Here is a 25276-nt window from a genome sequence, read left to right on the forward strand (position 1 = left end):
CTTACACAGCCTCTTCTCTCTCATCTCATCTTGGAATCTCTACTAGAGTTCCCAACTTCTCAAACCAATAGATATATCTTTTTGTAATGTATTCCTAGAAAATTCCCCATTTGATCTTCCAGCTTGCTGGTTTTCTGTGGCCATCTCTCTACTCAGTCCATCTTTGTGATTTTTATTTTAATGATTATATTCTTAATTTGCAGTTGCATTGAATTTGCTTCTTTGTTACAACAACCTGTCTTGGTCTCCAAATTTTTTGGGGGGAAAGGGGGACAAAGGGAAGAGGGGTGTACTTTTATCAGTATATTTATTTACAAATAACTTTGCTACTCTTAATTCACATATTAAATTTACTAATCTATTCTTTCAACAAATACTAAAATCTGCTCTTTAACAGACACTTCTAGGATATCACAGAAAAAGGCAGACACTATTTTCTTTTTTTTTTCTTTTTTTTTATTACTCAAATGAATTTATCACATCTGTAGTTGTATAATGATCATAACAATCTGATTTCACAGGATTTCCATCCCACAGCCCAGGCACATTCCCCCCACCTCAGACACTATTTTCTGACTCCACGTATTTGCCATTCTAGTAATATAAGTAAAGTTGAATTTTTATCATTATTTTTTGCTAAAAATAAAGAATTAAAAATTTTTCCTCCTTGTCCTTACTCCCTAAAGATCACCTGTGTGCCTCCTGGGGTATACATAACCCACTTTGTGTGCACTATTAACCTTTCTTTTTTAGTCCTATTTTTTGTTTGTTTTATTGTTTTTTGTTTTTTAGTTTTGTACCTTTTTGGCTGAGTTGTTCTTCAAATTTTGATGGTTCTTAGTTATGCTATCATTGTTTTTACAATTCATCTTGACAGTCTATGTGTATATATTATTATGTACAGTAGGATCTCCATTCTGTTCATGAAGGAAGGAAAAATGTGCCACTGAGAGGAATGTGTTAATCATTAATTTTCTGAGTATGCCATCTTCTCCTCCCTTCTAGAAAACCAGGACCTTTCCTTGACACTTTGAAAAATCTCATGTCCTCACTGTACCTGTCTGGCAGCAGATGCCTCCAAAGTTTACTTCTTGATTAGTCGGAGGAGAAAAGAGTTAACATTAGCAAACCTGATTGCTATCCTTGGAAAGTCTTGCTGGCAAGTTGGTCTTTGTCTGTGGTCTGGAACTTGGCTGGTAAACAATTTCCAGATGCAAAACTTTCCTTAAATGGCAAAAATAATTCACTGTACCTAAACTCTAAAAGAATGTGTTTTGTGCTGAACATTTACTTTCCTTCTGGAGGTCTATGATTTTGGAATCTGCTAAGCAGAGAACGCTTCCCGCTTGCCAATAAAAATCTTAGCCACTTACTCTCAAATGAGCTTTCCTGGTACACAACTTTTGCATGTGTTGAAACAATTTGCACATATTGTTACAATTCATTGCTTGGATTGTACATTCCCCACTGGGAGATGACTTTAGAAGCTTCCACCTGGTTTTCTCCAGACTCTGTGCATGCATTTTTTTCCCTTGCTGATTTTGCTTTGTATATTTTCCCTATAGTAAATCTAGCCATGAATACAGTTATATTCTTAGTCAGATGGGTAATTCTAGTGAATCACTAAACTTGGGGATAATCTTGAGGATACCAAATACAGGGGTCCATCTGTATAACTACCCTAAATTCAGTGCCTCAACCAACCAAGATCTCCAAGTTCCTTCATCCCCACATCATTCTCTTCTTTACTTAAAAATATCCAGAGCCGGGAGTTCCCATTGTGGCTCAGTGGAAACGAATCCACTAGGAACCATGATGTTGCGGGTTCAATCCCTGGCCTTGCTCAGTGGGTTAACGATCCAGCGTTGCCGTGAGCTGTGGTATAGGAGGCAGACGTGGCTCAGATCTGGCGTCGCTGTGGCTGCGACGTGGGCCTGCAGCTATAGCGCTGATTAGACCCCTAGCCTGGGAACCTCCAAATGCCACAGCATATGGAAGTTCCCAGGCTAGGGGTCTAATCAGAGATGTGGCTGCCAGCCTACACCACAGCCACAGCAACATGGGATCCAAGCTGCCTCTGTGACCTACACCACAGCTTAAACTAGTGAGAGAGGCCAGGGATAAAATATACATCCTCATGGACACTATGTTAGGTTCCTAACCCACTCAGTCACAAGGGGAACTCCATAAACTTCTCTATCATCTCTAAAGATTTGAGATGTGATAAGCTGTCAGGCACATTTTACCCATTTATAACCCTGGTCCACTATTTTTTATCAAGTAAAATGGGAAAAAAATTTTTCATTAGTACTGTCAACTTATATTTTGCTTTTTGTTTGCTTTCATTTCAACTTAGCAATTATTTATTTAGTAATATTGCCCAAAAAAGCCAATGTATATAAAATATATATTCAGATATGTGTATATATATGTATACATTATTATGTATGTTTTATTATGACTTTTTAAAGTATTTAATTACCACATAACTTTTTTGACACTATAAACTATAGTGTCAAAATAATTGGAATGTAGGAAAATAAGCATAAAAGAATGGTCAGTTATAGCTAAAGGAAGATCTGTTTATTGGAGATGAAAATGTGAAATTACAATTATCATAGAAATATAAGCAACTGCAAATTTAACTAAATTCAACACATATACTAAATATCAATTCTACCAGTAGGTGCTATAGGTGATTTTAAGACATCAGCCAATTTGTCTTTATAAATTAGGTCTCATCATACTACTCAGCCATAAAAAAGAATGACATAATGCCATTTGCAGCAACATGGATGGAACTAGAGAATCTCATACTGAGTGAAATGAGCCAGAAAGACAAAGACAAATACCATATGATATCACTCATAACTGGAATCTAATATCCAGCACAAATGAACATCTCCTCTGAAAAGAAAATCATGGACTTGGAGAAGAGACTTGTGGCTGCCTGATGGGAGGGGGAGGAGGAGAGAGTGGGAGGGATCGGGAGCTTGGGCTTATCAGACACAACTTAGAGTAGATTTACAAGGAGATCCTGCTGAATAGCATTGAGAACTTTGTCTAGATACTCATGTTGCAACAGAAGAAAAGGTGGGGGAAAAATGTAATTGTAATGTATACATGTAAGGATAACCTGACTCCCTTGCTGTACAGTGGGAAAATAAAAAATTATAAAAATAAAAAATGAAAAAGTGACCACAAAAATAAATAAATAAATAAATAAATTAGGTCTCATCTAATAGAGTATTACAATTTACCCCCAAATCAAGCACCTGTGAGATTATTATAAAAATTTCTATGAACATTCTATGAAAAAAAACCACCTTATTTAGCTTAAATAAATGCTGTCCAAACTATTTCAATTAATTAAATGATCATAGACCCCAGATCAAGACTGGCCAGGTTTGGAGTTCCCATCATAGCTCAGCAGTAACGAATCCGACTAGTATGGATGAGATGGCAGGTTTGAGCCCTGGCTTCACTCAGTGGGTTAAGGATCTGGTGTTGTAGTGAGCTGTGGTGTAAGTCACAGATGTGGCTTGGATCTGGTCTTGCTGTGGCTATGGTATAGGCTGGCAGCTGCAACTCTGATTGGACCCCTAGCCTGGGAACTTCCATATGCCACGGGTGCAGCCCTAAAAAGACAAAACAAAAACAAAAAAACAAAAAACCCAGCCCAGTTAGAAACCAGATTCTACTACTTACTAACTTGCAACATTGGGCAAGTAGCTTAAACTGTTTTAACCTCAGTTTTCTCATCTGTAAACTGACATAATGATTGCACTTACCTCCCAGAGTTGTTATGACAATTAAATGTGTTCCTATAAGTAAAGTTCTAGATATGGTGCCTGGGACATATAATGCATATGTAAGTTTCAGTTATTCAGTTACGATTATCATTTCACAGGGTTATAGTTTCATGTCATTCATTTACATTTGAATATCTTTAGACAAGTCACTCATCAACTTTCCTGGGCCTCAGTTTCCTCCTTTATGAATGTAAGAAATAAACTTCATGACCTCAAAGATTCTACCTGGTTCTAAAATTCCAAATTTATTAAAGAATGATTTTTTTATTTAGAAACACCTGTAGTGTCCTCTCATTCAATTCTTCACTTGAGCCTAAAACTTGAGTCCCTGTGAAATGTATTGTTTATATCACTCATTCAACATTTATTATACTTCTACATGTGAATTTTTGATCTTCATGCCTGTCCTCCAGACCAGACAATATGAACCTAGGGACAAAAGATCTTCTTTCCTCTTTGTACATAAAAAAATATTGATTCTTCATTCCATCATAATGTGTGTATTGAATAAGTGCCAAGCATTGTTCTAGTCAGGCACCAAGGGAAAAAAGTAAATAAAATCTGATTCCTGGTCTCAAAGAATTCGTTACAGTAGACCAACCACTGAAATATAATTACAATATTGTATGATAAATGGAATAATAAAGGATGGGGTGATCAAATATGCTTGAATGGCGCACAGAAAATTATTTTTTAGAAGAAACATGAACTACTTCTTAAAAGATGAATAGCAATTCCCCAGATAGAACTAAAAATGAAATGAAACAGTCCCCTTGTTATAACATATCTGACGTATATATGATGGGGCTGTTGTTGTATCAAGTTTTGATTTATTATACTGAGGCTGGCAAGGCTTTGGTTTCCCTGAAGCAAGTGGACATCAATTATCTGAAGTAGAGATCTCTCTTCAAACATCTTTCTCTTTCCTACTATGATCAATTCATCATCCTATATATTACTGCCATTTTTTTTCTTGAATCTGTTTATTTTTCTGCATCTGCACTGACTCCATCCTAGTCCAAGTCATTATCATCTATAATCTGGGCCACTACAGTAGTCTCCTAGCCAGTTTTCCTATATTTACTATTGCCCTCTTGCTATACATTATTCAAACTATAGCTAAAATGATTATTAAAAGATAATCCTGGCCCTTCCCCATCATGAATAATTCAGACTGAAAGCCATTAGGTGGCTTTGGCGCAATGTTAGAGCCAACCAAGGTGAGGAGAGTGTTTATATTAGGGGATGGTAGAGAGATGAGGGAGTCAGTGGCTGCATATTGGAGCTATTTCAGGGTGTCCCTGTGGGAGGGCAGCCTGGCATAGGTTGGAATGTGTGAAGTGAGTGGAGCATCTGCTCAGGAGAGCAGTCCAGTATAAAGTATGGGAGCCCAAGCGGGATGAAGAGGGCAACTGCACAGGAGAGGTGCTAGCATCAGCAACAGTTATACAGGGAGAATTGAACATTATGTATATATACAGCAAGGACAATGGGAATCAGTTTTCTCATTGTCAGGGAGAGATGCTGCATATATGAAAAGGAGAAGAGAGTAAATGAAATGACTCCTGTATTACCATATTGGAATTTAAGTTACTGGTGTGAACTCAAAGTTTTATACATATGTAAATGTGAACATGTGTGTGTGAATGTGTATCCCTACAAACATGTATTCCCAACTACTGTCCACTGATAAGACCTGGGAGTAAGAGCATTCCAAAAGCATGCAGCATGGTTAGCATGAAGAACTTGCTATCTAAATACCATTCTCCAAAATAACAAGGACTTATAGAAATGGCAGCAGGAAAAATCCTGGATGAGTCTAGAACATCTTACCATGCACTAAAAGAAGCATACTCAAAAAATGATAAAGGAGTTCCCATCGTAGCGCAGTGGTTAACGAACCCGACTAGGAACCACGAGGTTGCGGGTTCGATCCCTGGCCTGGCTCAGGGGGTTAAGGATTCGGCATTGCTGTGAGCTGTGGTGTAGGTCTCAGACGTGGCTGGGATCTGGCGTTGCTGTGGCTCTGGCGTAGGCTGGCAGCTACAGCTCCGAGTGGACCCCTATCCTGGGAATCTTCATATGCCACGGGAGTGGCCCTAGAAAAGGCAAAAAGACAAAAAAAAAAAAAAAGATAAGGATGGTTGGAGTTCTTTTATGGCTCAGTGGGTTAAGGATCTGGCATTGTCACTACAGCAGCTTGGGTCACTGCTGTGGTGTGGGTTCAGTCCCTGGCCCGGGAACTTCTGCATGCCACAGGTATGATAAAAACAAACAAACAAACAAACAAACAATGATGGAGATTGTCAAAGAAATGTGAAAGTCAGTTTGAAAGAGTTCCAAATGGTCAAATCTAGAAAATTTTAGGCATCTAAATAAATAATAGTAATGGAATAATGGATTTTAACCCTTTAAATAAAATAGGAATCTATGAATCCATAAGTCAGTGAGTAAATTGAAAGTTTGATGAAGTTTTAAAGTATCTCCTCACAAAACTCTTCTTAATTTCAAAAAGGAAAAATGTGACTTTACAGTGGAAAGGCCCCACAGACATTTCTTTAATCAAACGATCAAATTTAACACTACCAGTAATGGGTTAAATCAGTATTTGGGACCACATGATAACATGCAATTAAAAAAATACTGTCACTTCTATTATATTCCTGATAGAGATGCATAACTTAAATGTAGTCATGGGGAAACATCAGACAAACCAAAAAGAGAGACAGCTGAAAAATAACTGACCTGTATTCTTCACAAGTTCAAGGCACTGAAAGTTACAGAAAAACTGAAGAGCTGTTTCTTCGACCTGACGGAGAATAAAAAGTTATGACAACTAAATGAAACTTGTAGTTCTGCTCCGGATCCTACAAAGACATTACTGGGACAACTGGCAGAAGCTGCAAAAGATATGAGGATGAGATGGTGATAATGTATGTTAATTTTCTGATTTTTAATGATCATGTTGTGGACATATAAGAAAATGTCCTTGTTTGTGAAAAATACACACCACAGTTTTGGAAAATAATGGGGAAACGTCAGCAACTTACTCTCAAATGGTTGAGGAAAACAAAGTTATTCGCACAATAGTTTGAACTTTTTTGTAACTTTGAGATTGTTTCCAATTTTTTTAAAGCAAAATAAAAATGATGATGATGATAACATTCCACTGCCTACAATTTCTCTGTGACTTTTTATTGCTCTTAGAAAGAAGACGAGAATCCTTAAAATGAACTATAAGACTTTGCATGATCTTGTTCCCGTCTACTTTTTCAGTGTCATATTGTTGACTCTTTTTGGCATACTGCATTCTGTTCATTTTGTTTCTTAAACAACCCATGGATTTTTGAAGTACAAAGCCTATGCACTTGCTGTTCCCTCTACCTATAACATTCCCTAACTCCTTACCCGTATACATTAAATTTCTTTTTTATTTTATTAATTTTGATAATACCTTTTCAAAACCTTTGTCCCCCAAAGTAGGTCAGTTCCCCATTATTTACTCTCACAGCTCTGTGTATTTTCCCTTCATAATTTAGATTAGCTTGACTAAAAGATTAACATGTCTTCCATCATCCTACTTCTTTGGGGCAGAGTTACATCTCTGCTTACCACAGAGATGTAACTCTAGCCCAAAGGACAATAAATGATTTTAATAAATAAATGAATTGTTTACGATCAATCCATTCACTTGTGCTCTTGACTCTCTGCTATCTCCGCAGCATCCTCCCTCTCTTTTTTGGCTCTTAACCAGCTTTTAAACTTATTCAAGTCTTGGCTGATAGCATTTCCTCTTTCGAATCCACATCCTCCTTGAATTACCTGCTTCTCTCTTCATCCAAACTTTCAATAGAGTCTTATAGATTTGCAATTTTCATTTCCTCCCATTCAATTTCCAGTCCACTGAAATCTGACTTTCACCCTTACCATCCACTAAAGGTGTACTTCCTATGGGGGCTATAACCTCCTAAATGCTAGACCCAATAAACAAGTTTTAGTCAGTATCTTACCTGAATCATTTGTATTAACTTCTTTGATGTTCTTTTTGAGAATCTCTGATCATCTCCTTGATGTGCTCTTCTTTTTCAGATCACTTCTTAAATTAACTAGTTTCATTCAAAAAAAATATTTATTTAGTATTTATCACATGCCAGGAACAACTGGGGATACAATAGTAATTAAAACAAACAAAAATCCCTATTCCTGTCTTTTTGGAGCTTACACTTTTTAAAATTAAGGTAGAATTCACATGTAACATTATATTAGTTTTGGGTGTATAACATAATGATTTGATGTTTGTATATATTGTGAAATGATTGCCACAATAAGAATTTTATAGAACTTGCTTCTTGTGATGAGAAACTTTAAGATTGATTCTCTTAACTTTTAAATATACAACATGGTATTACTAACTATAGTTGTTATGCTGTACATTACATCCCCAGGACTTATTTATCTTATAACTGGAGATTTGTACCTTTTGACACCTTCCATTTTACCTACCCCCACCCTCTGGTAATCACCAATCTGTTCTCTGTATCTATGAGCTTGTTTTTTGTTTTGTTTTGGGTTTTTCTTTAGAATGCACATATAAGTGAGATCACACGGTATTTTCTCTGCCAACTTATTCCTCTTAGCATAACACCCTCAAAGTCCATTCATATTGTCTCAAATTATTTCATCCTTTTTTATGGCTGAGTAAGATATATACTTTCCTTATCTATTCATCCTTTAATGGACATTTAGGCTGTTTCCATAATCTTGGCTACTGTAAATAATGAGCATACAGATGCACATATCATTTCTAATTAGTATTTTCATTTTCTCCTGATTAAAAAATACCAAGACATAGAATTGCTGGATCATATGGTAGTTCTATTTTTAGCTTTTTGAGGAACCTCCATAGTGGTTTCCCCAATTCATATTCCTGTTAACAGTGCCTCTGTTCCCTTTTGTCCATATCCACTCCAGCATTTGTCTCTTTATGACTATAGCCATTCTAACAGGTGTGAGGTGATATCTCATTTTGGTTTTGAGTTGCATTTCCGTGATGATTATATAATAAGGAAGAAGCTTTTTATTCTAAGTTAATAACAAAAGGGCTGTTGCCTATAAGCTTAAACTATACACAATGGCCCATCTCTGGGACCCCTGCCTCCCAGGTAATAAGTATTAAGCTAAAATGCCTTTGTTTAGCTCATGGGAAACATTCTGACCAGGCTCACTTGTGAGTGACTGTAAGTAGGAAGAAATTAACACATCTCCAGAGGGTTTCCAGACCAGGAAATAGTTTGACTTTACTCCTCCCCTTTTAGTATAAAAGAAGCTTGGGAGTGCCCATCGTGGCATAGCTGAAACGAATCCGACTAAGAACCATGAGGTTACGTGTTCGTGTTCTCTCCCTCACCTCGCTCAGTGGGTTAAGGATCTGGCGTTGCTATCAGCTGTGGTGTAGGTCGCAGAGGCGGCTTGGATCCCGGATCCCGATTGGCTGTGGCTATGGCGTAGGCCGGCAGCAACAGCTCCCATTAGACCCCTAGCCTGGGAACCTCCATATGATGCAGGTGCAGCCCTCAAAAGACAAAAAAGAAGCCTGAATTCTAACTCAGGCAAGATGGTTTTTTGGCACATGAATATGCCATCTTCTTGGCCTGCTGGCTTTCTGAATAAAGTCACTATTCCTTGCCCCAACAAGTTATTATTTATTGGTTGACTGTGCAGCAAGCAGCAAGCTTGGACTCCATTGATGTTGAGCATCTTTTCATGTAAGCATTGGTTGTGTGTATTTCTTTGAAAAAACGTCTATTCAGATACTCTGCCCACTTTTTAATTGGATTTTTTGTTTGTTTTGGGTTTTTTGTTTTTTGGGGTTTTTTTTGGCTATTCAGTTATATGAATTCCTTATATATGTTGGATATAAACCCTTTATCAGATATATGATTTGCAAACATTTTCTTTCTTTCCATAGATATTGATGTTTCATTGGCTGTGAAACAGTCTTCATATTAGAATTCCCCAAGATTTTATCCTTGGTCCACAGCTTTTCTTATTCTGCATACTTTCTCTTGGTAATCATGTTCATACTCATGGGTCTAACCACCACAGATAATTGATAAAATTGTCTATTTGATTTTCCATGAATTTTATGCTGTATATCTTTATTTGGACATATCCTAGTAAAACTGAAATAGACATATCCAGATCAGAATCCTTTTTCTTTTCTCTAAACACATCTTCATTCAGTGAGTGGTACTCAGACACCTAAATCAGAAGTTAACCTTAAATCCTTTATCGCTCATATCAACAAAGCACCATTTCTTGCCCAATTTACTCTGTCTTAACATTCTCCTAACTGCTCCCCTTTTCTCCAGTCATGTCCTGTTTGTATGCACTCTCTCATAGCTACAGAATGATCTAAAATACAGACTCAGTACCTTACTTAAAAGCTTTAATTAGCTTTCTCATTACCTGCAAGATACGGCTTCATGGTGGAGTAAAACCCCCATCATCTAGCCCCTGCTTGATTCTCTAGTTTTATTTCTGCTTTTCAATTTAAAGATTTTGGTGGCTCACAATGCGGCATAATGATTAACATTACAGTCTTTGGAGCTAGGGTGTTCAGGTGTGTATAGTTTCCTCACCTGTGAAGTGGATATAATAAACCCCTATCATATAAGATTATTTGGATTCAGGCATGTTGGGTTTCAATGTTCTTCCCTTTGTTCAATCTGTTACCGTTTATCCTGATATTTTTCCACCTTCTGAATTTTTTATGAAAGTCTCACCCACTGCTGTCTCCAGGATTACGTCTGTAGATTTTGCTTTTGTTGTCTTTACAGTTTTTAAATTGAGTTGTAAGATATAGCTCAGGAAAATGTACTCTTTTCAATGTCATGTGTTCTACCAGAAGTCCACATGTTAATTTACTCTAAGGAAATTATGAATTAAGAACACAACAATATAGGTTAGACAATGTTATTGCTTCTTAATTTATAATGGAAGAAAAGACTATTGTCAAAGTAGCTAATATAAGATTAAAGAATTTATGTTAAAAAAAAAAAGATTATTTGGAGGACTGAATTAACTAATGTGTGCTTAGACCAGTTCCTGGCACTTACTAGCTGTTACATTAGGTTGCTTCTATTATTTCTGTCTTTGTTCTGACTACTTTCTCTTACTTCTAGAAATGTCTTCGTTTTGTTACGGATCCTGCATGGTCAGCATTTTTTAATAAGCTGCTATTTGATTTGCTACACGAAATTGTTACCAATTACAATTTATTTCATACTATGGTTGATGTCATAAGCCAGCATCCTCTTCATCACGATGTTTTTTTCTCTTTTGATGGTTGCAAATGCAGCTAGTTCAATTGTTCTAGTTATATTGCAGACCAAAAATGCAGTTTCTATTCCATATTACTTAGACATAAAGATGCGAGAGAGGAGTATGGACAACTCCTCAAATTCCAGTTGGAATGACTAGGAAGACGGGCAATGCCGCAGAATGCTCTAATGTTTGTTACCCACACACATCCATGAATATTTTTATTTTCCCCAAATTTCCTACTATCTTTTCAACCCTCTAAATTGACACTACAATCAATGTCATTTCAGTCAAGCTACCCCTTTCCCGCAAAATTTCCCCTTTCTGCACCCCACCCCTCAACCAGAAAAATCCTCTATAGCCCTACCTTGCCCGACCTTTCCCTTTAAGAACAGGGTCAGAGGGAAACTACACGCCTAAACCCGCCCTCCGCGGGGCAGGGGTTCCCGTCACCACAGCAACTGGAGCAGGAAGGGGCGGGCCTTGTCGTCTCACATCCAGCCTGCGGCATGCGCCGGCTGCGTTGACGTGGGGGCGCGGGCTTCGTCGGTACGGCGCTTCCCGCAGCTCGGGTTGGAGCCGGAACCGGAGCCGGAGCCGGATTCTGCACAGACAGCCACGTCAACCTAAACCTACACCTCCCTCCCCACCCTGCGGTGCCCACAGGTCCTTCGGCTAGTCCTCCCAAGCGGCGTTCTCCACGCCTTTCCCACAATGCCCCGCGCCAGTCCCCGCCCCTCCTCGCCTTGGAGACCGCCGCGCGAGGAACGGACCGGAGCCGGCCGCACTCTTTGCTGCGGGTGTGGCTGGTTCTCCCCCGTTCCGGGCGCGGCGGGCCGGCGGCTACCGAGTGCGTGCTTCACTCCTGCACGCACAGCTTGTGCTCTATCGAGTAGGATCCGCCGACGGGGATTGAAAATGGGGGAGTAGCTGCAGGAGGCGACCCCGCAACAGTGAGGTGGGCATGGGCCGGGAGCCGGGGACCGGGGTTCTGCTGATGCTGGCCGCGGCCTGGGACCTGCGGGAAGGGAGGGGCGAAATGCCCTTGTGCAGGAATCCCCCTCCTCATCTCTTCTGCGCCCAGTTTATTGTGTTCTCGCTCTCAGTTGTTTTCCTTCCTTCTACCTGCACCACCCTTCCTCCGCCCAGCGGTTCCTCGCTTTTTTGCTCCAGTTTCTAACTTTAACTTTAGTTATCCAGGTTCCTTTCTCCGTTAGTTCAACCTGAGATTGCACACACCAGCAACACTTGACAGTCTGTTTCACCCACGTTTCCATTTTTCCATTCTTGCATCCCATTCTGGAGTGGTGGCAACATGGAGTTAACAGTGTTGCATTTACCTGCAGCTTCCACCTGTCCCCGCAGCTTGGCGCTGAGCAAGTCAGGCACGCCCACACGTACCGAGAACCACCACTAGGCAGGGTATGAACCCCACGTGTACCAGTGGTGTTTGACAGTATGTTCTCTATTTTTTCCTAAGCTTTGTTTTCTAGTCTAGATGTTTATTAATCTCTATCATTATATTTTACAAAGGTTTTTTTTTTTTGGTGGTGTGAAAAGGCGGAATTAGAAATGAACCAAAAACCATTCACAGGTAAGGAGAAAAAATTTTTAAAAATATTTAGGATTAAATGAAGGAAGGAGGAATTGAGGATGCTAGAAAGATTAGATTTTTTTTTTTCAAAGCATGAGATCTTTGGAACTCAACTATACAAATTTCCACGTGATCTTATTTTTACCCTACACAGCTGAGCATGTCGGAACTGATTCCTTTTCTCTTTTTGTTTTTCTGTTTTTAATTTATGCCAAAGGAAAACTTTGCAATAAAATTACACTATTAACTTGCAGTTATCCTACTAGTTATATAAAATAGTATCTACTTAAACATAACATAAGCATTTTCTGAGAAAATTCAGGGCAAAGAAAATGGCTTATTGTGTATAAGTTGTCTGTTTCAGTAATATAAATTCACTGCCGGTTTTGGACCAGTTGTATAAAATATACAGACCCTTTGGAAGATCTCCTGCTTCTTTCTAGCATTCTCAAAGGGTATTTCCTACAGGCGAGGTTGATTGAAATGAAAACTGGATAGCCTTAAAAGGGGTGAAGAAATAACCAAAAAGGAAGCAAATGAAAAGGGCAGTTCTTAAGCTGGGTAGCAGGAGGAAGGAAACGACTCCCCCCCCCCCTTGGTGTTCAGGTGCTGATCAAGGCAAATTGCTGGGTTGGTTTGTAAAGTGTTCTAGCTGGCTGCAACCATATAGCTACCTTTTGCCTTTATTTGCTCTCTTGAGTGATAGCAGGAACCTGGCTACCTAGATATAGAAGGGGGAAGAGGGCCCCCAGAGAACCAGCCTGATTTGCCATTTACCAGAGATAGTATTGCTGGCCATGTCATTTGTAACATGTGTTGTTGAAGGTGTTTTTTATTAATATATTTTTAAGTACCCAATTTTCTCTTTTTAGATTAACATTTTGAGACACTTCATGATGCCTGATTCACCTTTGAAGTAATGTGGAGAGAAGTTCTCAAATTTGCATATTACATCAACTGGAACCAGTGGCATTATCTTAATGTTCACTTAAGTCAGAACTTCTTCAGGAAAAACAATGGGAGTCTGGTTAAATAAAGATGCCTATATCAGAGACTTGAAAAGGGTCATTCTCTGTTTTCTATTAGTGTATATGGCCATTTTAGTGGGTACAGATCAGGATTTTTACAGTTTACTTGGAGTATCCAAAACTGCAAGCAGTAGAGAAATAAGACAAGCTTTCAAGAAACTGGCATTGAAGCTACACCCTGATAAAAACCCGGTAGGTAAAAATTTCTTTTTAAACATATCTAATTAATGTGTCTTGGTAAGTTTTGCTGTATACTTAAATTATTTTAAATAAGTGCTCAAAATGCTTAAGAACAATCACGTCAAAAACCATAATTCAGCTTCTGTACTAAAAACAGAAGAAGCAAAATATTCTCGGTTTAGAATAGTGTAAAGGAATGTCAATACTGAAAATGTAGTTCCCTTTTAATTTGAAAACTAATTTCCAACAGTTTTATTACAGATATTAATCCCAAAAAAGAAGTAGTTTTCTTAGTAAAGCATGTTAAAATCAAGTATTCTGGAATGGTAACAGAAAAATTATTTATTTAGAACTTAGAGAATTTGTCTTGCTAAAAATGGCAATAATAGCTAATGATAGAATGCTTAAACTTCAGCTGTTTTCTCCCATGTGTAAGTCTAAGAGTCAGAATTTATAAATTAAAACTTGAGGGCAGCCACATCCAGTTAATTTCAATTATAAATATTTGATGATGTATCCTATAATCTTTCAAAAAAACATACTGTTTTTTTCCTCTTTTTAAAGTTTTACTTAAGTGTATTGATTTACAATGTTGTGATAATTTCTGCTGTTCAGGTGATTCAGTTCTACATATACAAACATCTGTTCTTTTTCAGATTCTTTTCCCATTTAGCTTTATCACAGAATATTGAATAGGGTTCCCTGTGCCATGTAAAAACCGTATTAGTTTTAATTCTTAACATATTTTTATAATTCATTTTTTTTTAATGAGTTTCACTTGTCATCAAGGAAAAATATTTAATTTTTGTTTTCTATATAGAATTTTAAGATTATTTTATTTTGATTTCATGAAACTGATCACTGGAATCAGTATTTCTCTAAAACTCCTGTTAATTGGCAATCTTTTCCTGAGGTCCACATTCTATTTAGAATTTTTATTTTCTCAGATTTTTGTTTAAAATTTCAGAATATTAGGTTTCTATATGAAAGATGGTAGACCACCTGCAACTGAGTATTTAGATGAAAGCATTTTTCAGAAAACAATTCTATGAAACAGTTTTTGAGTTGTTTCTGTGATAGTTCTTATTTAATTATCTGATAGATTAGGGTACATACTTTTTTTAGTTTATTATGTTGAGTTATGCCTCAAATAGAAAAATAACCTGTAAATTTCTTTGTGATTGTTTTAGAGGTAACACATAATATTTACAATATTAAGCATTTCCAAGGGTTCACTAATCAGTTTTTTCAGTTGCATGTCTTAGAAGGTGTGCATTTTACAACCATCTCTGTCAACCTTCAGAGGCATCAATTCTTATTTCTGTTACTTTTTTAAGATTGTAGTTACTTTAAAAACATATTTTACTTTTTACTTCAATGCATGATTATTTATACTGTACTCTTCTTTATCTTGGTATTCTCACACAAATCTCATGATTAAATTAAATCAACATAGATTCTGAAGAGACTTCATTGTGTATCTGAAACAAATATTATATCTAATATTTTTAATAGAATAACCCAAACGCACACAGTGATTTTTTGAAAATAAATAAAGCATATGAAGTACTCAAAGATGAAGATCTGCGGAAAAAGTATGACAAATATGGAGAAAAGGGACTTGCAGATAATCAAGGAGGAGGCCAGTATGAAAGCTGGAATTATTATCGTTATGATTTTGGTAAGGTGATATGATATTCATTATGAAAATCCTTATTTATTTCAGAAAATTTAGAAAGTTAGTTTTCTTTTATCACTTAGTTTATGTAGATAATATGTGTCTCCTTGACCCTTTTTTTAATATAGCATGGGAATGGAATTCAAAAGGAAAGTCAAGTAGCATGTAGATATCTGTATAGATATGAAGGTGTTTGATCATAATCTTATTAAATTTTAAAATAAGGATTACTATTTAACTTGAAAACATATTTGTATTAGGAGTTCCCTGGTTTCCTAGTGATTAAGGATCTGGAGTTGTCACTATGGTGGCGCGGTTTTGATCCCTGGCTTGGGAACTTCCATATGCTGCAGGTGTGGCAAAAAAAAAAAAAAAAAAAAAATTATTAGAAGTTAAATACTGAAGGAAGTTGCCTTGTGACACAGCAGGTTAAGGCTCAAGCATTGTGGCAGCTGTGGCGTGGGTCACAACTGCTACTACAGGTTCAATCCCTGTCCTGTGAACTTCCACCTGTTGCAAAAGTGGCAAAAAAAAAAAAAAAAGTTAAATACTAAAGCCTTTCAGTATTTTTAGAGCATCTTATTTTCTGAGAATGACTAAAGTTTCCTTTACTAATAATGGTCACTTCAATAGAAATGCCATACTATCTTTTTTGCTTTTTAGGCCCGCACCTTCGGCACATGGAGATTCCCAGGCTAGGAGTCTAATCCAAGCTACAGCTTCCAGCCTACACCACAGCCACAGCAACGTGGGATCTGAGCCACATCTGCAACCTACACCACAGCTCACAGCAGTGCCGGATCCTTAACCCACTGAGTGAGGCCAGGGATCAAACCCACAACCTCAAGGTTCCTAGTCGAACGTGTTTCTGCTGCACCACCATGGGAACTCCGCCATACTTTCTTAATTAATGATGATTAATAACAGTTTAAGGTCTTGACAGGAATGAGAAATGAGGCAAGAGCTGAGAGAGAAAACAAGTTAAAGAGATTGAGGGAGGGGGAAAGCAAACACAGGTATCGAGGGAAAAGGGATTCTTTATATACCCAGTAGTTCCTATAGTCATTGATTAGCCTCAAATTCAGGCTAAGAACTGAAAGTATGCTTTTATCTTAGACTGAATAAAATATTTTCAGTTTATATTTAGAGAATTTATTTCTCAAGACTGAATTTCTTTTCAAAATAATATTTTCAAGTATATTCACTCTTGCTTGCGAAGTCTGTAACAAGTGTCAACAATCTACATTTCACAGGCTAAATCCAGCATGCCACCTGCTTTTATAAATAAAGTTTTATTGGAATATAGCTATGCTCATTTATCTTCCACACTTCAGGAGCAGAAGAGTGGTGACAGAAACCATATGACCCACAAAACCTAAAATATTTACTGATCCCTGATATATATCCATCATTAACATTTAGATATTTTATAAAGTAATGAGAAATTTTCTCACATTAATAAAATTTATATTAATAATTTTGCTTTTACCTCTGTAAATATTCTAATTATATAAGATTTTTAGCAATGTAAAATATTTTTAAATGATAACACTTACTGAAAAAACCATGCAGTCTGAAAGTGAACGAGGTCTGTAACCTAGTTAACAGTAATGTACTGTGCCAGTTTCTGAATTTGGATATTGTACTGAAATCATGTAATATGTCACTGTTAGAGGAAACTGGGTGAAAGGTAAATGGAAGTCTGAACTATTTTTAAAGTGTCCTGTAAGTGTATAAGTAATTCAAAATAAAGAAATTTTTAAAAAATGTAATAGAAATTTTCTGTGGAGTTGAAATTATGTGAATATTAGGAAACCCTTACACACACACTCCTATGACAGTCCATATCAGGCAACTAATACCTTTTGATCACTTTTTAAATGTATCAGCAGTAGTAGTATTTACTCTTTGCTTTCCTCTTAGTATGTTTCACATTCTTCAACTTTGAGATTTAATATAGTAATCTGATTTTTGATGACTGAAACAAATGTAAGACTTTTTTGTGGTAATTTATTTTTATGATGAAGTTTTAATTTTGTAATTTTATGTACTTTTAAAATTAGGCATTTATGACGATGATCCTGAAATCATAACATTGGATAGAAGTGAATTTGGTAAGTTTGTGGGCATATGATTCTCTAAAAACTAGTTTAAGACCAGTCTTTTAATTAAAACTCCTAAGGACAAATGTATTTAGAATTTAGAAATTTTTTGAATTTTAGCAGGGTAATTTGGCATTTGCTATATTTCAATAATGTTCTATAATCATAGTTGAGAGTTTCACAGTTTCTTTTATTATCATCAACTTTCCTTCCGTTATGTTAATGAACTTTTATGACTTTCCTGTGTATTAGCTACAGTTATTCCTGTCATATCACAGATGAGGAAGTGAAACCTTAGAAGTGCTAAGCAACATCTTCAACATTTTATACTTGTGTTTGTTTATAACTGATACATTTGAAATAATAATTAACCAATATCTTATTTTTTTCCATATTTTTTCACATTAAAAAGTTTTTACATTTAAGAATGAAAACTACAAAATTATACATGCAGTGTAATACAAATCATACAAAAGGTGTACACATATATGCATAAAGGATAAAAGCTAGATGAGAAGAAAGTAAAGTTCTGATAAAAAATAAAGTTCTTAGCAGAATGTGGGGCAGTATACTATTTAGAAAACTCTAGTTTTTTAAAAAATAATATTTACTAAGTGAAATGCATAAGTATGTATGCCAAATAAAAGAAGTAGGAGTGCCCATTATGGCTCAGTGGTAACGAATCTTACTAGTATCCATGAGGATGCGTGCCTCCCTCAGTGGACTAAATATCCGGCATTGCCATGAGCCGTGGTGTAGGTCACAGATGGAGCTCAGATCCTGAGGGGCTGTGGCTGTGGTGTAGACTGGCATCTGCAGTTCTGATTTGACCCCTAGCCCGGGAACTTCCTTATGCCGCAAGTTGTGGCCTTAAAAAGCAAATAAATGAACAAAGCAAAATTAGAAATTCTCAAGAGTTCCCTTGTGGTTCAGTGGGTTAAGGATCTGGTGTCATTATAACAGCTCAGGTCACTGCTGTGGTGCAGGTTCAATCCCTAGTCCAGGAACTTCCGCATGTGCCCAGAGTGGCCAAAAAAACCAAAAAGGAGTAAAAATAATACATAGCCCCCATATCAGTTCAGGAGAAGTTTGTATGCCAGGTGAGTTTCCTGCAAATTTGCAAAAATACTCTTGGTTTTAGAACTTTTGTATTTCAGAGTTTTGAATGTGTGTGTTTATTTTAGAAGCAGATTTAATTTGATTTGTGTGAAAATGGATATAAAAATAGAGTTTTACTACGCTTTGCATTGCATTTTAGAAAACCTTAAACATTGGATTAGATTCTTATACTTTCAAACTTGTACACATATAATAACATATTCTTTTTTTCTACTTCAAACCAATACATTTTACCTCAAATCAAACTTTAGTTTTATTCTGCTATATTACAGTCTCATTTAGTTTAGAAAACTAAAGTAGCATACCAGTTGCAAAATATATGTATATAATTTCTCATTATCATTTCCTAACAATGTGTTACACTTGATTTGGTGCAGTTCCTTCTAAGCAAGAATTGCATCATATTCTTATTTTCTACATCATGTATTGGTGAGTTCAGGCCTGCAGGGTTGCTATTCAGTACTTTGTTAAAAGTCTTAGGGTGAATACATAAACAAGTTCTAAGCAAAATGAATATCTTCCCTACAAAGGAAATGGAGGAAAATCTGATTCATTTGTATTTTTGATAGAACTGATAGTGATGTCACAAGCTGGCAGAATCATAACTTTTTGGCATGTAGTTATATGAACCTATTGCTTTTTCTCTGATTGTTGTCTCTCATCTGCTAGTGTATCAGTAAGCATTTTGTAGTCCTATGGGACAGAAAACTTTGGAATTACAGATAGAATTGGAGGAACTGAACAAAACTTGCAAGCTGACTAATCCACGAATCCACCCTAAGGAAAGACTTCCCTAATGGTTATATTGCACATGGGTTCAGATTTGTCACTGTGAAGAAGAGGTTAAGAGCTGCTAATAGTTCAGATAGAATTCCAAATAGTTAAGAATAAATTAAAATCACAAAATCCTAGAGACAATTTTTCAGAAATAATTAACTAACATTGATAGGTTCAGTACAAAGTTGCCTGTGTTCAGTCTGGGCTCTAATATTACCTTGTGTATTACTAGGCTAAGACAAAGTTTTAGTTGAAGAGGCTGAGGGAGGATGGCAAGTATGGATGGTAGTATCAATTTGTGCTATGTAAATTTCACAGTAGCCTGCTTGGTTGTGGGTTTCTTTCTAGTAGCAGTGGTTTCTGTTGGTTTGGGTTGCTTGTATTTTGTCCAGGTCTACAGTTGTCATGGAAGAGTTAATCCAAATTACATAGTTTACTTTGTACAGGAGTGGAACTCTTAAATGTTCAGCTATAGTACAGAAGAGAAAATATGACTGATAAACTCACTTTGAAAGCTTTGAAAATGTTCTTATCCTTCCCATTAAACATGATGCATTTTATCTTTTTATTTGTCATAGAAAAGTATTATATGATTATTATAAACAAGTTCTAGGTGGTATTTGCAAAAGCAGAGAACATCTTGCACTTAACACTAGTTGTTCTAAATAGCACCCACACAGTATAGGCATCCTTTTGAAGATAACCTCAAGAAATTAAAAAGGAACTCAAAAGTATCTACGCCTTTTTGTACATTTTTGTAGGCTAAGAGAAGCTTTTAGCTGTGGTTGCACAGATATTAAACAGACATTAACTGTAGCTGTGTAATTTAGAAGCTGGAAATTGCGTTTTGAAATATACTTGTGCTCTTCTGGGTTATTGGGTTATGCAGAAACATCCCATTGAGGGAGTTCCCACTATGGCACAGTGGGTTAATGATCCATCTTGTCTCTGTGGCATTGCCAGTTCGATCCCCGCCCTGGCGCAGTGAGTTGAGGATCCAGCATTGCTATACTTTGGAATGGGTCACAGATGTGACTTAGGTTTGATACCTGGGAACTTTGATGTGCCATGGGTGTGGCCAAAGATTGGGGGGGGAATCCCATTGAGCTTTGATAATATAGCCTTAAAAATATTTTTAATGTTATTTTTATTAACAACAGTGGGACCTGAGCACATAAGTTAGAAGTACTCTATGAAAACAAAGTATTTAGATGGTAGACATTTTTTTTTCCACTTAGAACAAGTTTTGTGACAAATAAATGCCATTCAGATTTGTCATACATCTTTTTTTTCCATTCTAGTTTTATTGAGATATGACATACAGCACTGTATAAGTTTAAGGTGTACAGCATAATTTGGCTTATATCCATCATGAAATGGTTATCCAAATAAGTTCAGTAAACATTCATTGTCTCACATAAATAAAAGATTAAAGAAATAGAAAAAAATTTTCTTGTAATGAGAACTCTCGGGATTTGCTCTTAAAGATCTTCATATATAATATACAGCAGTGTTGATTATAATGTTGTACATTACATCCCTAGTACTTAATTGTCTTATAACTGGAAATTTTGTATGTTTTAACCAACTTCATCCAGTTACCCTCCCACTCAACCCCACCTCTGATAACCACAAATCTGATCTCTTTTTCTATGAGTTTGGTTTTGAAGTGTAATAACCTATGACACGGTTTTACCTATTACACAGCATAGTGATTTGGTATTTCTGTACATTTCAAAATGTTCACAGTAAGTCTAGTTATGATATGTCACCATACAAAGGTATTTCATAGCTATTGACTGTACTCCCCACCATGTACATAACAATCTATATATGTGTGGTTATTTTTAAGTTGCTGATCTCTTAAAGTCAAATACATTTTAACAGCCCTGCGTTTTTACTCCCCTGACTACCGTATTTACTGATTTGACACCGTATTTTATTTCTTTTTGTTTTGTATATTTCTCAGTTACTTATTGTGGATATATTGTTCTTTAACCTTCCTGCTAGCTTCATACATGACTGATTTACTACCTTTATGGTATATTTGTCTTTAACAGTGAGGTATTTTTCCCTTCCATAACTTTCATGTTTCTAGTTGTGGCCTTTTCTTTTTCACTTGGAGAAGTCCCTGTAACATTTTTTGTAAAAGCTCATTTCATGGTGATGAACTCTTAGCTTTTGCCTCCTTGTAAACCTTTTATCTATCCTTCAAATCTTAATGAAAGCCTTGCTGCATAGAGTACCCTTGTATTTAGGGTTTTCCCTCATCACAAAATATAAAGATGTTCAAAGAACATATGAGAAAATTGAATGAACAGAGTGAGAAGTTAGAAGGTTTTAAACAAAGAGCTAGAAAATATAAAGAAGAACGTAACATGAAGAATACAGTAACTGAAATGAAAACTACGCTAGAAGGAATCTACAGTACATCAGATGATACAGAGGAATGATCAGTGAGCTGGAATTCAGAGTTGTGGAAATCACTGAGGCTGAACAAGAAAAGAAAAAAGGGAATAAGGACAGTTGAAAAGACCTTTGGAACAACGTCATGTGTACTAGCTTTTGCATTATAGGTATCCCAGAAAGAGAAGAGAGGAAGAAAGGGGTAGAGAACATACAAGATTTTACCTAAATTTATGCCAGTTAATGGTCTAAGTCAGCATGGCAATTATTTTAGTAACCTATACAGATTGGTCTATTTGTCAGACTTTCTAAACTTTATCAAAGAACAGCTGTTAAGCCCTAATGTATACACTTTTCCTGAAGAGTATGGATTAACTATTTTTCCCATAGATCCATGCTTCTTGCAATTGAAATATGAGTGAACACGGAGTCCTACATATGTTACTAATTAACCTTAATTATTCAGTTACACATGTAGAGAATAGCATGCATGTTTTGATTTCTCACTATAATTTGCTTTAACTTAAATTTTTCTTTAAAAAATTACTGATAACTGAATTTGATATAGAATTACATGGAAACTCTTTAACCAAAAAAAAAAAAAAAAAAAAAAGAATGTCTTAACCTTTTCATCTTGAATGTCTTAACCTTTTCATCATCCTTAAGATGATAAAATAATTAAGTGAATAAATTTTTTTTACTTACTTTGAGGTCATCTTTTTATAATGAGTGATGTATTGTTGGGTAGATATTTTGTAGTGTTCAGATCTATTATTTTAACAGCTATACTTATTTTGAATTGTTAAAAACCTTGATCTAATAATATCTCAGATAATACAGTTTTCCAAGGTGTATGTCTTATTAAGAGCAGAGATTAATTCTTAAAGAAGACTCATGTTGAGTAGTAAACAGACTGTAAAATGGAAAAAAAAAAAAAAAGAGCAGAGATTAAATTCCCCACCTTCCTTAATATGTTGAGTAGGTCTTCATTCTTTCAGAACCTGGAGTAGCTGTCAGAATTGATTGACCACGTGTATATGCTTCAGATGGTAGAAGAGGAGGTTAAATATCAGTCTGTCACTGCTTCTCATTTCTGTCATCCACACAAACTTTCATATGAGGTTTTGTCTCTTGCTTCCTTGTGTTGCTTCCTTTCTTTTTACAGCTTCGTGGTGACATGGCTCATGCAGTTTGAGGCTGCTTCTTACTCAGAGCTTGGAAGAGGTTTTTTTTTGTTTTTTTTTTTTTAAGGTATAGCTAATTTGACAGTTGAAATAGTATGTTTTCTTCTTATAGAAACAAATTCTATAGAAAATGATAAAGGCAATATAATAGATATACAACTATTTTTTATTTTGATCTTAATGAAAATTTTTAATTAAAATATGCACAAACCTTTAGTAAATAATTCTGAGTTGTTTCCATTTTATGTACTTTTAGATGCTGCTGTTAATTCTGGAGAACTGTGGTTTGTGAACTTTTACTCTTCAGGTTGTTCGCACTGCCATGATTTAGCTCCCACAGTATGTATTTTTTTATTTAAAATTTATTATTTACAGTTGATCTGTTGATTGTTTTTTAATATGTTAGGATTTTTTTCTATTAATATTAATTTTAACTATCAATTATATTTTTTCACATGTATATGGTTTTATTTGCTAAAAATATTCTAAGAATATATAGCTTGGAGTTCCCTCTGTGGCACAGTGGGTTAAGATCAGGCTCTGGTCACTGCAGAGGTACAGGTTCAATCCCTGTCCCAGCGCAGTGAGTTAAAGGATCCAGCATTGCCACTGCTTTGGCATAGGTCACAGCTGCAGCTTGTATTTGATCCCTGGCCAGGGAACTTCCATTATGCTGCAGGTGTGGCCATAAAAGAAAAAGGAATGTATAGCTTGGAGGAGATAGATGATCTTAATCAAAGAAAATTTTTTTTTCTCATAGTGGAGAGACTTTGCTAGAGAAGTGGATGGATTGCTTCGAATTGGAGCTGTTAATTGTGGCGACGATAGGATGCTTTGCCGAATGAAAGGAGTCAGCAGTTATCCCAGCCTCTTCATTTTTAGGTCTGGAATGGTAAGAAATAAAATTGGCATTTTTTTTTTTTTTAAATATGTGAAACAGTATAACAAGGGAAATACTAGCGAAAACACAATATGTGAACTTGTAGAATGTTTTCATTTTTCAGTATTTTAGGTGACATCTAACTATGCTCTAGTTAGTCATAAACATTTTTTGATTTCACTATGAATACCTTTAGATGCCATTACTTTGACTTCATTCTTTTCAAATTAAATGTTTTCCAATTTATTTCTACCTTAAAGAACGTAATGTAACCAATATGCTTATTTTATTTTATAGTTTACAAAGTATTTTACAGGTATTTTCTTTCATTGAATATAAAGTTTTGATTTCCCTTTTTTCCCCCAGTATTAAATGATAAAACCGAAACTAAAATCTTTATAAATAGTATTATTCAAATGTCTGCCATGGAATCTATGCAGTCAAGATTCTCAGAATATCATTTAGAAATACACTACTATTGAGAGATAGATCTTATTCAGAATAATATTAAATCTAATACTGAGTCTAAAGTATTTGGTATGAGTTTTAAAAAGGAAATTAAAATATGTTTCTCTTTTTATAAATAAAAAAATAGGCTGCGGTAAAGTACCACGGTGACAGATCAAAGGAAAGTTTGGTGAATTTCGCTATGCAGTATGTTAGAAGCACAGTGACAGAATTATGGACAGGTAATTTTATTTTCATAATTTCCTTGATTTTCAAAGACTTTAAATTGGTATTTTAAGTTTTTCAGTGACAGTGGTAACGTTTTAGTCATAATACTGTTTTTTTTTTTTTTTTTTGGTCTCTTTAGGGCTGCACCCATGGCATGTGGAGGTTCCCAGGCTAGGGGTCAAAACAGAGCTGTAGCCGCCAGCTTAGGCCACAGCCACAGCAATGCATGATCCGAGCCACGTTTCTGACCCACATCACAGCTCACAGCAACACCAGATTCTTAACCCACTGAGTGAGGCCAGGGATTGAACCCACATCCTCATGGATGCTAGTTGGGTTCACTAACTGCTGAGCTACAACAGGAACTCCATAATATTGAAATTTTAAAATATCTTTTCCATGCTTCCTATAAGGCAGTTGTGTCATTTGTTCTGAACTCCACTGAATAGTAGACATTTAATTAATTATATTTACACAGAAACCGAAACAATTAAGGTATAGGATATGAGATGGGGCTG

At 36.0% G+C, this 25276-nt stretch overlaps 1 protein-coding gene and 1 long non-coding RNA gene across 6 annotated transcripts in view; one reads left to right on the forward strand and one right to left on the reverse strand.

The window, feature by feature from the left end:
• Positions 1–11850, reverse strand: part of LOC110257183 (uncharacterized) — a 95100-nt gene extending 83250 nt beyond the window's left edge. The window contains exons 1-3 of one of the 2 annotated variants that reach the window (XR_014829890.1): positions 11503–11848; positions 7823–7918; positions 6558–6621 (exon numbers count right to left, since the gene is read on the reverse strand). This is a non-coding gene — a long non-coding RNA (uncharacterized LOC110257183). Of the gene's footprint in view, positions 1–6557; positions 6622–7822; positions 7919–11502 lie in introns of both variants that reach the window. The other variant, XR_002339458.2, reaches the window with a different exon arrangement.
• A 33-nt stretch (positions 11851–11883) lies between these two features.
• DNAJC10 (DnaJ heat shock protein family (Hsp40) member C10) overlaps positions 11884–25276 on the forward strand; it is a 184309-nt gene continuing 170916 nt past the window's right edge. For 2 of the 4 annotated variants that reach the window (XR_014829889.1, XM_021076312.2), the window contains exons 1-8: positions 11884–12093; positions 12669–12729; positions 13602–13949; positions 15453–15618; positions 17679–17729; positions 23460–23542; positions 23964–24095; positions 24679–24772. Coding sequence is in view for 3 of the 4 variants with exons in the window: in XM_021076312.2 (XP_020931971.1) it covers positions 13746–13949; positions 15453–15618; positions 17679–17729; positions 23460–23542; positions 23964–24095; positions 24679–24772 (730 nt within the window). In the remaining variant the exon portion in view is untranslated. Of the gene's footprint in view, positions 12094–12481; positions 12558–12668; positions 12730–13601; positions 13950–15452; positions 15619–17678; positions 17730–23459; positions 23543–23963; positions 24096–24678; positions 24773–25276 lie in introns of all 4 variants that reach the window. The other 2 variants (XM_021076313.2, XM_021076314.2) reach the window with 2 other exon arrangements.

Source organism: Sus scrofa, chromosome 15 (genome assembly GCF_054392235.1).
Source record: "Sus scrofa isolate SSC_HxYL_T2T_F1_AM1 chromosome 15, Sscrofa_HxYL_maternal_Yorkshire_Landrace_v2.0, whole genome shotgun sequence".
NCBI lineage: Eukaryota > Metazoa > Chordata > Mammalia > Artiodactyla > Suidae > Sus > Sus scrofa.